The following is a 13,333-nucleotide window of genomic DNA, read 5'->3' on the forward strand; positions in this document are numbered from 1 at the left end:
ATCCCCTTGCCCCAGTGAACGGCTCTTGCCTTTCACAGTCAGCTTTGCAGAGGTTGTCTCATCCCCAGCCTTGCAGGAATACTCTCCGACGTCGCTAGGCTCCAAGTGGTGGATACGCAGTTCGCGGAGGGTGCCGTCCTGCCACATTTCATACTTGGAACTTGGGCGAAGCACGACTCCATCTTTGCTCCACTCCACCGCTGCTTTGCCTACGGTGATCTCACAGCGCAGCCTGGCCGTTCCTCCCATTTCCACTTGCTCGCTCTTCAGCTGTTGCTTCAGCCGAGGTTTGATGGCTGCAAAGTTGAGAGCAATTAATACACAACCCATTAGCTTGAATGTACGAATGTGGCTTCTGCCCAGCTCAGCACAAGGAACCTGGGGTCTGAAGCTGCAGAACAAATGTGCATTTGGTGATTACGTGATAATGACAAAAAAAATTTTTTTTATTCTGTATATCTAGAAAAGGAGCGGATCAGACAGCTCCTCAGATGTGTTCACTTCTCAAAGGCAAGGGCATGCACCTTGTAACAGTACCTTTCACACAACTTATCTTGATCCTGAAAATTCTCAAATGGATCAATCACAGAATCACAGAATGGTTGAGGTTGGAAGGGACCTCTGGAGATCATCGAGTCCAACCCCCCTGCTCAAGCAGGGTCACCTAGAGCATGTTGCACAGGATCGCGTCCAGGCGGCTTTTGAATATCTCCAGAGAAGATCATCAAGATCATGTCTAAGCAGAATCTGGTACTTGATGACTAAAACGAATTTAGACTAAAACTAGTCTAAATCTGTTGATGTTATGGAGATACTCCTCACTTCCAACACTATAAACAATGTAAGCAAATGCTTTATTTCGCTGCTGTCTTTCCAAGACCCTAGACTGTCAACAGTAAGTCCTTCCAGCGCATGGACAAATAAATGCACCGCGCTCATTCAAACCAGGCTCAGACAACAGCTTGTCATCAACAAAAGCGAGAAGGGAATATCCATCCCATGTGCATGAGCAGTTGAGAAAAGGGGAATTTCAGTGCTTGTGGTTCTCCTATCTAGCTCCTGTTGCGATATATCTAAAGCAAGCACAGGACTCCTAGGTGAGCCAGCAGCTGCTTTCCTGGCTCAGATTCAGCCACCAGGAGTTTGAAAAGCTGTGGCTCAGATCGAAAACACAAGTTCCAGCCAACAAATGAGACAGTCACAAACCTTTCACAGACCATGATTAGCAACACACATTATTCCTGGTTTGTTTAAATGCACGATGTTTTCAGGATTTTCATGAGAGGACAATGAAAAACAGAAAGCAATACAAAACAACACACTTTTGTAACTGGCCTATGATTAATTATTGATCCAGCTGAACCAGTAATTAATGCAAAGCGCCAAAAATAAAGATCTATTAGAATTTCAAAATCCCCATGATGCAAAGTTTCTTGCTTTTATTAATAGTAGAGGAATGAGCCTAGATACTGTGCCTTATAGACTTAAATAGACATTCTCTGAATCCCTTCCAATAAAATTCATTTCTCCATCTTCTGATTTATCACTGAGCACCTGCTTGGCTCTTTATCTTACTTTTGGAAGGACTTAACAGAATATCAACCACACAATTGCACAAAACCCTTCTAGCCTCTGCTCCATTTTGGTGCAATGCTAACCATTCACTCTGAGGACTGCTGTGCTCTGCTGGTCTCCTGTATCACACGTATAATCGGAGGCATCTTCTGGTTCTACATTGTGGATCACGAGTTCCGCTATGCGACCGTTTAAATTAATGTCATATTTGGCACATGGGAAGAGCTCCATGGTGCCTTTCCTCCACTCCACAGTTGCCTTATCCTTTGTCAGCTCACACTGGAATTTCACTGCAGCTCCTTCTTCCACATCCTTGTCCTTGAGCTCCTTTTTGAAAAGGACTGGCAAGGCTAAAAGAAGGGGAAAAAAAGAAAAAACAGGAGCCTGAGTCATGTCCTGCTTACCATGTCTAGACTGACTTTCAGGGGAACAAAGTTACTGTGATTTTCAAGTGCTACATTCCCAGGCAGGATCCACGTTTTCTAGTTTGCCTGGAGCTGGTAACAGATCTTGCCGCAACAGAAGCAGACATCTGCACCTAAAAAGTTTCTTTCCTGTATTCCTTGGGTCAAATCCTTTCCAGGGTTGAATTATTTGAATGAACTTATCCTTTGGTTGATCTCAAAGATCTCAAAAGAAAAAAAAAATACAGAAAACTCCACGGACAGCCTTGAGAAATCAGAAAGGTAGTTAGGAGTCTCTTTCCAGGATTTGGAAGAAAATCCTTTTTTAAATACATAAGTCACATGTCACGTGAAATGTCCAGACATTATGCTAAAGCCTTGTTCTTCCTTTAATCTCTCCCAAGCTGTAAGGCTAAAAAGTGTTTCTTCTTATAATCCAACACACCAATGCAGCACTGGAATAACAAAGTATCTTCCTCTTCCATTCTCGTTTAAAAAAAAAACAAACAAAAACCGGGTGCATCAGATGCAAAGGGAAATATTTATGGGCAAAATATTATGCACTTCAAAATAATCATATTCAAGCTGTTGCTTTGTGTGGGATGATATCTACTGCTTTATGAATCAGCTCACACCACCTACCTTTCACATTTAAAGATGCCTTTGTTTCCTGATCCCCACTATCACAGCTGTATTCTCCTGTATCTTCTAATTTGAGATTATGTATTAAGAGCTCTACCAAGCACTCCCTCTGCCTCATTTCATATTTCTGGCTGGGCTGCAGCTCCACTCCTCCTTTCTTCCATTCCACTGCGGCACTGGGTTTTGACAGCTCACAACAGAACGTAGCTGTACTTCCTTCCTCAGTTTCCTTATTTTGAAGGGGTTGTTTAAATGTGACAGGCAGGGCTGCAAAATGTGAGAGGTAAATGTTTTAACAGTGCTTTACTCCTGAACGGACCCAATCCTACCATCGTTCTTCAGAAACGGTCTGTTCTCCTGATTCCACAATCCTTGGGCTGCAGCTCTCTTTCTTGGTAGCATCCTTCTTGAATCATTAGGTGAAACAAGAGGCGAGGACAGATTGTGAAATTAGGGACACAGTTGGTCTCACAAAGTGGTCCACCGAATGGTCTCCACGCCAGTGTCTCCACGCCAGCTAGGGATGGTTTAGTCAAAGAACACGGGGACACAGCGGGATGCTCTTTCTCTTACATGGACCCTTGTTCTTCCTTAATAAACATCTGTGAGTTTGCAATATTTGGCTGACAGACTTGATCCCCAAATAAAACTTCTGCCAACATCTAAAAGACCAAGTCAGCACTCAAGAACAGGAATAGATAGCACAGTAAGATGAAAATAAGACAACAAATGGAAGAGGAAGGGGAAATTCAGACTTCAGAAAAGATCTTGCTCAATTTGGAAGAAAGGGCTGAGGAAAACCCATGAGGACACAGCTGTTTACACTCAAAGTTCATACGTGAGGCTCAAAGCCTCAAGTAATAATACTGCGCATTCAGAACATGTTACAGAAATCCTTTAGCCACAGCTCTGCCCAGTCGTTGCATCCCTTAGGCCTACCAAAGCCATGAACAATCATTCCCCAAATTCCCATATGCAGCCAAACTCCCTGCACTCAGAGGGCATAAGGATTCATTATATTTTGACATCCTGGCAAGGTTTAATTGCTTTGATGCTGATTAATCATTCCAGATACTATAAGCAGAACCCTTCTACCCTGACCATGTGTCAGGCTCAAGTCGAATATGTATGCTGCTATCGAAGACCAGCAACAAAGCAAATAAAGAGCAGTAGGGATCATTGAGAGACGCTCCTTTCACTCCGTGTTTACTGAGTCAAGGGTCAGCACTCTGCCTACCATGCACAGTGACTGCAGCCGTTGTCTGCTGATGTCCAGAGTCACAGGTGTACTTTCCTGAATCTTTCAGTTCTAAGTCATGAATGACCAGCTCCGTAGTGGAGCCCTGCTGCTTCATCTCGTATTTCAAACCAGGGTAGAGAATAATATCTCCTTTCCTCCACTCCACTAGAGCATTGGGTTTGGTAAGCTCACACTTCAGTGTTACTGTACCACCTTCTTCTGTATTGGCATCTTGAAGCTCTTGTTTAAAAAGTGCCGGCAGGGCTATGAAATAGAAACATAACTTGCAACATACTGCAAATTGGTTTTGGGAAAGAAAAAATAGAAAGAAATTGCAAACACCAAAATAGCTTTTTGCAGATGGATCTAAACATCAAAGCTCTAAATCCAAACTACAAGGTTATTTTCCCTGAGAGGTAATAGGAATATCTGCAGAACAAAGTTGTTGATTTCAAGAAGTCACATTGGCCAGCAAGTATGTACAGGCTTCATCTAATCTAAGACCTAAAGGCAGCAGAAGATTTTGCCAACTATAAAAGTAATTGACGTGTCCTGATCACTGAAGAGGTCTTCTACAGATCTGCAGGAGGGCACAGGAGAATACAGAACAATATTTTCAGGTATACACAGCCTGGAGATCATCAAAGACAAGGAATACTATTTCAAATAAATGGAACTTCAGTTAATAAGGTTGGACAAACAGAGATAGAAAACAGAACACCTGATAGGAGAGGACAGACTTTTCTAGTCAGGAAAGAGGAGATAATTTTTACCCTGGACTGTTAACACAGCTGTAGACTGGTGCTCTCCACACACACAGATGTAGTCTCCTGCATCCTTCTCAGCTATTTCACGAATCATCAGCTCTGTCTTGGTCCCTTCCTGCCTCATTTTGTATTTCTCACTTGCTTTGAGGATCCGCTGGTCTTTCCTCCACTCCACAGGAGCAGCTTTGGTAAGCTCACAGTGCAGAACAACATCTTCACCTTCTTTTGCTTCCTTGTTCATTAGCTCGTCCTTAAAAAGTGGTGGCAGGGCTAAAGGATGCAACACGGACAAGTGGTCATCAGAAAAGCAGAATTCAAATCCCAATTTCTTTTTGGTACTTGGGATTATTTCCCCTTATGCCTCCCTTTTTCACCCTATTCTAAACTTGCTTAGCAATAGCCAAGTTCAGAAACTCTGAAAGGATCCTTCTTCAAGCGTGATGCGAGCATGGTTTCACTTACCATCAACAATTAATTCCCTGACTGTCTGCTGCTTTTCATAGGGAAAAAGCAATACAGAGATACACAGTTCTACTGGATACAGTAGCATTTTACTTACATAGGTATGATTTTACTTAGATAGGTATGATTTCCAGGAGGCTGGTAGAGCGATTTTGTTTGTTTGACTGAAAACTATATACATGAAAGCATCCAGAGTTCAAAAGAAACCTATTTCTGTTTTGAAATTGAAGTCTGAAGGGCCATAACATGCAACGGGAGAATTTCAGGTTCTCACTTTCCCATTTTGGAAATCTGAGCCGAAGGAAGAACAAACTACAGGAACATTAACCTCAAAGAAACTAATTCTTAACATCTAAGCCACAAACCTGCCTTGTGCACAGCTAATATTAATGGGGAGGGAGTGCAAACACAGACCACTTCTCAGACAGGTCAGAAAAAAAGCATGTTTCAGGAAAGCCCAGGAGAGAGTTAGAAGTTGCTGGAAAAAGCTGGTGGGGACAGAACTGGGTCCCTTTGACCACAGTTCCTCAAAGCCAAGGAAGGTTCCTGCACTAAAACACATGCCCATTAATGAGAGGAGAGCAGAACATCAGGTAATGAGATTATTAACATAAAACAAGGATTTATTTCTGATTTGGTTTATTGGGAGCTGGTAGAACAAAGAAGAGTGTAACTGCTGAAAACCTGTCTTTTTTTTTTTTAATTCCTAACTGTCAAGGTAGTTTCTACTTTGCTGGTCCCCACATAGAGGTTTAGTCCCCCACATCCTTCAAACCTAGGTTATGAAATAGCATAAAGTGCTCTGAAATAGCACCTCTTATCACATTTTGCATTTATGATTTTAAAAATCTGGTGCCCTTTCTGCCAGTCCCCAGGAACAGCCATGGCCAGGTCACAGAGCAGAGTGACCTCTCCTCCCTCTTGGGCTTCCCCATCCCTCACTACTTGTTTGAACAGTGAGGAAGTGAAACAAAGGAGATGAGGGGGAAACAAGCTAGAAAATGTAAGTGCCCAAGAACAGGAAGCTTGAGAAGAAAAGAAAAAAACCCATCTCATTTCCTCCTTTTGGGGGGAGAGGGATTAATAATGCCCCCGAATTTGTGTTGAGCAAATCTTTTTCAGAAAGAAATGAGCTATGCATAGAACAAGAGAAGACAAAGGGAAAAAGCAAAGGCAGGCTACTGATCCAGGGCTGAAAGAGCTGAATTTCAGAGTGATATCTATCCATAGAGCTAGTTATTAATTTAATAGTGCCTTTTTACCATGGACTGTTAAGGTTGCTGTTGTCTTCCGGTCACCACAAACACAGGTGTAATCTCCAGCGTCTTTGACTTCTAGGTCATGAATGACCAGCTCTGCAGTAGTGCCAAGTTGTCTCATTTGATATTTGTCACTTGCTTTGAGCACTTTGGACCCTATTTTCCACTGCACGGGAGCTGCTTTGCTTAGTTCACAACACAGAGAAACTGATGCTCCTTCTGTAACTTCTTCATTTTTCAATTCTTCCTTGAAAAGCGCCGGCAGGGCTGGGAATGGAAAGTCAATACACAGCGTATTTAAACTAAGACCTCTGCAGTTTGCAGTTGGCATCAAGAACCCTTTTAATTTATGTTTAAATCTTGCCAAGTCAGGGACTTTAGTCTAGCCATTCAGGTTGAGGTTATCACTACGATGATCTGGAAAACTGAACCCAGCAGTAACAGCAGGAAAAGAAGAACTGTGCTGAAAGAAGAACTGTGTCAAAATACAAGTGGCTGGATGGATTCAAGATGTAACCTAGAGAATGTATCTCAGGGCCACCCTCCATGGGGGCAGGATATCTCAGCTGGTCGAACACCAGCATTCCTAGGCACTATTCCTTTAAATTTACAGGATAGCAGCTTGTCCGCATGGAGAAACAGCCATTTCCTCTACTCCCTTTGCAGGGATATCAGACCAAATTAAGATGGCAGAACAAGAAGTTCTCCTTTCCTGCACACACGAATTCCTAGGAAAAAGTCTAAAGCTGGTAGCTGAATGATTTACACAGTACTAGTATCCTTCAGAGAAGCAAATTAAAATAAACACACATCTGCAAGGTGAATTTACCATTCACTGTCAGAGAAGCAGTGGTGCATTGGTTCCCACACACACACGTGTAGTCTCCCGCATCCTGCAGATCTAGCTCACGAATTTCGAGCTCAGCAACGGCATCATCCTGTCGCATGATGTATTTTTCACTTGCTCTGAGTATTTTGTTCCCTTTCTTCCATGACACAGATGCAGCCTTGGTCAGCTCGCAGTGCAGAGTTGCTGTTTGGCATTCTATGGCCTCCAGGTTCTTCAGTTCTTCTTTGAATATTGCAGGCAGGGCTGAAGGTCACAGAACGGACAAAGACATTAAAAACGACAAAATCCACACAGCTGATGGTAGGGAGAGGGAGAAGTTTGCTAAGGTACAGAAGCAGAGAACACTTTACGGTGGGAACAGTTTCCGCATAATTCTAGGACATTAAACAAACCAATAGACAAAGAAGAAAATCAGCCTGGATGCAACCAGATCTTAGAGACAGCTTACAAGTTAAATGAAACAAATTCAACCACAGGTGAACACACAACAAATAGCAGATGAGCTGGTAGAGAAATACACGGTGTTGACAATACAGATAGATGTATATGGTTTTTACCATGCACTGTCAAGGCAGCTGTTGTCTCCTGTTCTCCACACACGCAAGTGTATTCTCCAGCATCCTTCAATTCTACGTCATGGATAAGCAGCTTTGTGACCGTGCCCTCCTGTCTCATTTTGTATTTGTCGCTGACTTTAAGCAAACTGCTCCCCTTTCTCCACTCTACTTGAGCGACTTTGGTCAGCTCACAGTGCAGAGTGGCTGTTTGACCTTCTGTTACTTCCTCGTCCTTCAGGCTTTCCTTGATGCCTGCAGGCAGAGCTGAGGATGTAATGGACAGAGTGTTAAAATGGAGCAGCAAACACAACCTCCAGGTGAAGGGCAGGGGTGGGGGAAGGAAAAGCTAGAGGAAGAGTGGCGAGCTGCCTTAGGGCCTGATCTTGCATGTACTTCACAAGAGGATCAGGTCCTAAATATATGTATTGCATTAGGAGTTGGGGTGCAGGTCTTTCCAAATAAACCATAAAATGTGAATTAATTCTCATGACCATGACATGTAAAGTCAGACTCAGAGAAACTATGCAGAGATGACAACGGACACAGGCAACAAAACAAATCCAACCCATAAGCCTGATAATTAGGACATCTACATGATAATGGTTATTACCGTATACTGCTAAGGAAGCTGTGCACTGCTTGTCCCCACACACGCAAGTATAATCACCAGCATCATTCTCATTTAGATTATGGATCACCAGTTCTGCAGTGGCATCCTTCTGCCTCATTTTGTATTTCTCACTAGGTTTGAGTAACGTACATCCCTTTTTCCACTCCACTGAAGCCGTTTTGGTCAACTCACAGCGCAGAGTGACTACTCCACCCTCAGTAGCTTCTTCATTTCTTAATTCTTCTTTGAAGAGAGCAGGAAGGGCTAAGAACAAAGCAAACATTTTCATGACATGCTGTACTTGGTCACCAAAACAAAAAGAATAAACAGCAGGAATGGGAGGAAGTCTTCATGTATAGACAAAGCTCTAATTTCCTCAGTATAATTCAGTCTGAGAAAATAACATAGCCGGTTACACCATGGTCAGGAAGAAAAGCTAAAGAAAAAATATATAAGGTTTTGCCTTATGTGCTAAGGATACCTACACAACTAGCCCAAGAGTCAGAATGAAGCTGAGGAGCAGAATTGGACTGACCTCTCGAAAGTGCTTGGGTAATAATAAAAAAGAAAAAGAAGAGGAAGGGTGTCTCCATTGTGGACATCTGATAAAGGCCATCACAGCAGGAAGTTCAGGTGTATCCTCATACCTATCCCCCTTTTGAAACAGCTAACAATCATTCGGAGCATAAGACTGGATGGTAATGTGGTAATATTAGTTGGGGAAGCAATAGGATGGGACAATGTCTGCTAAATCTTTGGAATGGCGTGAAGACCACTTTTGTACATAGAATGTGTAGGAAAGAACAGGAGAGAAGGCTCTCCAAGTTCTGACTCTGACTAGTAAGAAATAAATATTTGAGACTACGGATGAAGAGGATAACTGGGCTCACACCAATTATGAAGCAGAAGAGCTCATGGTTTTTAGAAATAGCAATAATGGAGAAGAACAAAAGGAAACTTCTGTTTGCAGCAAGAAAGCAAGATTAAATAAATGCAAGAATTGTTATTTATGACCAAGCAGAAACAAACTTACAGGACAAGGCAGTGTGACAAAGTGGTAACTTCTTGAAGAAACAATATCAAGGGCAATAATTACAATATTAACTACAAACTATCCCTCCTCAAGGAAACATCAGGAATAGCCTGCCTAAATCACAAATTCTTCAATGGCCTGAAACTCAAGAGACCTATAAAATGCGAGAGATATTAATGAGCGTGAAGTAATTATTACAGAACATAGGGCCAAAATGAGAAAGGCCAGGTACCCTGCATGTCTCAAGAAGTTCAGGGGCAGTCCCTCATTCCTGGGCTCTGTCATCTGATGGGCAAAGGGAGGGAGAAACTCACAGTGGAAGAATGAATTGAGCAAAGTTCCTCAAGACTCTGTCTGGAGTTCAGTACTATTCAGGATTTTCTTTAGTGATGTGGACAATGAAATTCAGAGTAGTCTTATTAAATTTGCAGATGATACAAAGCTGGGAAGGAAGAGAAGCTCAAAGCACTTTGCGAGAGGATTAGGATGAAGAGGATCTTGACAAAACAGTGGTGTGAAAAATAGGCTGCAATTCAGCAAGAGCAGGTGCAAAATATATTCAGGAGCAGTCAGCAACACAAGTACAAGATGGGGAGCAATAGGGAGCAGATCTGCAGAGAGGGATTTGGGGTTAACAAGAGATCACATAGCAAATTCAAGTCAAAAGTGCAATTTCGATGTGAATAAAGCAATCATCATAATAGGATATATAAACGGGAGTGTCATATGCAAGACATACGAAGTTCCTTCATCCTACTCCACTCTGGTAAAACCTCGGATGGAGCATTTTTGTCCATTTTGGGGCACCACACTTCTAGAAAGATGTGGATCAACTGAAGATGGTCCAGAAAGCAACAAGGGTGGGCCAAAGTCTAGAAAACATGACTTATGCAGAAAAAGTAAAAGACTTGAAGTTGCTTAGGCCAGAAAAGAGAAGATAAAATGGAGACATGACAAAAGTTTTCAAATCTGTAGAAGAGTTTCAGAAAGAGAATGATAATAAATATTTCTCCATGTCCACAGAAAATGGGACAAGAAGTAATGACTTAAGCCAACCTAAGAAAGATTTTGGTTTGGCACTGGGAAGAACTTTCCAGCAATAATGATAGTCAGGCAGTGGAGTGAGTTATTGAAGGTATTGTGGATTCTTTACCACTGGAGGTTTTTAAGCACAGGCTAGGCAGAGGTGCCTTGGGGCTCAAGGGTGGACTAGATAATCTGCAGAATCCTTTCCAGTTCTATTTTCTATAGTTAAACTGGGGGTTCAAGACTGAAATCATCCTTTTTATTGGTAAATATCAAGATGAAAAGGTCTTGGTAGCAGAGCAAAGAAACTGATTCGTTGACTTTCCAGGTGAGAAAGATGGATGTAACTCTACTGCTTGCTGTCCTCGCTGTCAAGTTCAAGAATCAAGTTCTGTTTGTGTTATTTAAAATTATCTGTCAAATCTTAACATAAAGTGATCTTAGATTTCAAGTGAAGAAAAATGAATGCACCAGCTACTCCATCTCTCCCCGCTCAAGTCCAAAGCAGGTAAAGCAAAACAAAAAATGCAAGCAAGTGGAATCCTTCAGCTTTAAGTGTGATATAAAGCAGTGTAACCATGCATCAACCAGAGCAGGAAGAGGAAAACAGAGAAGAATATTAGTATAACCAATGAAACTAGAATTCTAGTTAGAAATGGATGAAAATCAGAAAAAAAGGCAAGAAAACACATTATAAAAACAATTAATGATGGCAAGAGAAAGAATTCATTTTGAGTCAGTATTGAGGCTTCTAGAGGAGGTAAGAGAAATGTCACACATTAAAATCTGACTTTCTGATTCAGGTATTTTACCATGCACTATCAGTGCTGCAGTAGTCTTCTTGTCTCCACACACGCAGGTATAGTCCCCAGCATCCTTGACTTCTAAAGCATGGATCAGCAGTTGTGTAGTGGTACCTTCCTGTCTCATAGTGTATTTTTCACTTGATTTGAGCACTTTGTGCTTCTTTTTCCACTCCACAGAGGCAGCCCTAGATAGCTCACATTGGAGTGTGGCTGTTTCACCTTCTGTGGCTTCCTCATTCTTCATTTCTTCCTTGAAGTGTACAGGCAATGCTGAGGAATTCAAAATGAACAGAATGCATGACCATAGCAGCTATCCAAATAACTATTTATCTGTGGTCCATGGACTACATGTGACAAGCAAAGCTTTCCCTAATAACGCAGGATTAATGATCACTCTGAGAACCACATGATGGTGACTTGAGAAAGGTGGAGAACACCTTGCTCACAAGGCAGAGGTTTTTCTTACAGACTGGTCTTTGGAAGGAAAATAGAGAACCACACCAGTCTCGATTTCTTCAAACTCTGCAGGACTGAGTCCTGCATTACTTTGGCTATTGCCTAGCAAAACAGAAAATAAAGCCTAACTGGAATGTCTGTTCTATCGCAATGCAAATCATTTCTAAAAAGGTTTGTAAATGATAGCTATCTGAGGCATCAATCTCACTTTTCCATGAGATGTCTCCTCAGAACACGGTTAAGTAGACCTTAACTGTCATATTATTCTCAAAGAATGTTTAATACCAGGCTGAAAACTATCTCAAAAATATCCCATCATTAAATCGTAATATTCTCTGCCTTAGGATTGTAACGTCATTACAATCAACATAGTGATGACATATGATAGTCCTTTTTTAGGAACTACTACTGAACGTGAACATCAAAGTGAGTTGGAACCAAGACGAATATCCCAACGGAACCTGGAATTTTTGCAGTGAATGCTTGACCAGTACCTGATACTGACCAGCACATTCAGGCCCTTATTTCTATGTCCATCCAGTTTTCTAAACTGATCAGAAACAGGGTTCCAATTTCGAAGCTGATACTACCATGCTTTTAAAAAACAGATGGTTGAAAATAATGCACTGAAATGGGAATATATTTTTTACCGTTCACTTTTAGTGCAGCTGTGGTTTCCTGATCTCCATAGCGGCATGTGTAATCTCCAGCATCTGTCAGATCTAAATCACGAATCATCAGCTCGGCAATTGAGCCCTCAAGTTTTATGGTGAACTTCTCATCTGGCTTCAGGACTCTGTCACCTTTTCTCCATTCCACGGAAGCTGCAGGCTTGTTCAGTTCACAGCATAAAGTGGCCATGCCACTTTCTGTGGCTTCCATGTTCTTCAATTCTTTCTTAAAATGTGGAGGAAGGGCTGAAGATCATAGGTTAAGAGAGAGCACTTTAAAAATGAGGAAATACTGCATCTTGATTGCTCCACTGGATTAAAACCCTTAAGCTCTAAAAATTTTGATTAAAATATACGGTACCTGAGTGGCAAATTACAGTGATTTCAGGGGCATCCCTGCCTTTTGCTTTCCAATAGGCCACATTTGGCATTGTCACAACTGAACTGGAAATCAGTGTTGCAAAACTCAGTATCAGAAGATATGCTTTAAAGGCATTTTAAGATATAAATAGTAGAAAGCTGACCCTGAACTTTCAAGGAACTACGCACAGCTCTAGCCTGTGCTAAGATTAGATGAATACTTAAAATGAACACGATCCGTTACTTAACCTCCAAGACACAGTGTATCATTCCTACCTGTCTTTCTCTATTTTATCACAACGGATAATCACCTTTTAATTCCATTCAAGAAAAAATAAATGAAATCTCAGTGATACACCTAGAGAAATTAATTCTCTGGAAATACGTAAAGTGTTATTTATGACTTCACCAAGGTCTTCATTATCTACCTCCAGATTGTATTAACAAGAAAAATCAGGGACTAAAAAGACTGTATGATGCTATTTATCAGCCCCAAGTGAGGGAAAGATATCCCCAGCGCTTGGTACAGCTGTCATAAAATTTAAAATAATAGATGGAATCAAGATCAGTTTGTGATCCTGCTTGAGATCACAGATGACAATGCAGAAAATCCCT

General features: G+C 41.6%; 1 protein-coding gene across 1 annotated transcript in view; it reads right to left on the reverse strand.

The window, feature by feature from the left end:
• LOC136991350 (obscurin-like) overlaps positions 1 to 13,333 on the reverse strand; it is a 157,806-nt gene that overhangs the window by 86,998 nt on the left and 57,475 nt on the right. The window contains exons 32-42 of the mRNA XM_067292217.1: positions 12,338 to 12,604; positions 11,238 to 11,501; positions 8,367 to 8,630; positions 7,757 to 8,020; positions 7,179 to 7,442; positions 6,353 to 6,616; positions 4,635 to 4,898; positions 3,859 to 4,125; positions 2,622 to 2,888; positions 1,659 to 1,925; positions 30 to 296 (exon numbers count right to left, since the gene is read on the reverse strand). Coding sequence (XP_067148318.1) covers positions 30 to 296; positions 1,659 to 1,925; positions 2,622 to 2,888; positions 3,859 to 4,125; positions 4,635 to 4,898; positions 6,353 to 6,616; positions 7,179 to 7,442; positions 7,757 to 8,020; positions 8,367 to 8,630; positions 11,238 to 11,501; positions 12,338 to 12,604 — 2,919 coding nt within the window. The remainder of the gene's footprint in view (positions 1 to 29; positions 297 to 1,658; positions 1,926 to 2,621; positions 2,889 to 3,858; positions 4,126 to 4,634; positions 4,899 to 6,352; positions 6,617 to 7,178; positions 7,443 to 7,756; positions 8,021 to 8,366; positions 8,631 to 11,237; positions 11,502 to 12,337; positions 12,605 to 13,333) is intronic.

Source organism: Apteryx mantelli, chromosome 2 (genome assembly GCF_036417845.1).
Source record: "Apteryx mantelli isolate bAptMan1 chromosome 2, bAptMan1.hap1, whole genome shotgun sequence".
Lineage (NCBI taxonomy): Eukaryota > Metazoa > Chordata > Aves > Apterygiformes > Apterygidae > Apteryx > Apteryx mantelli.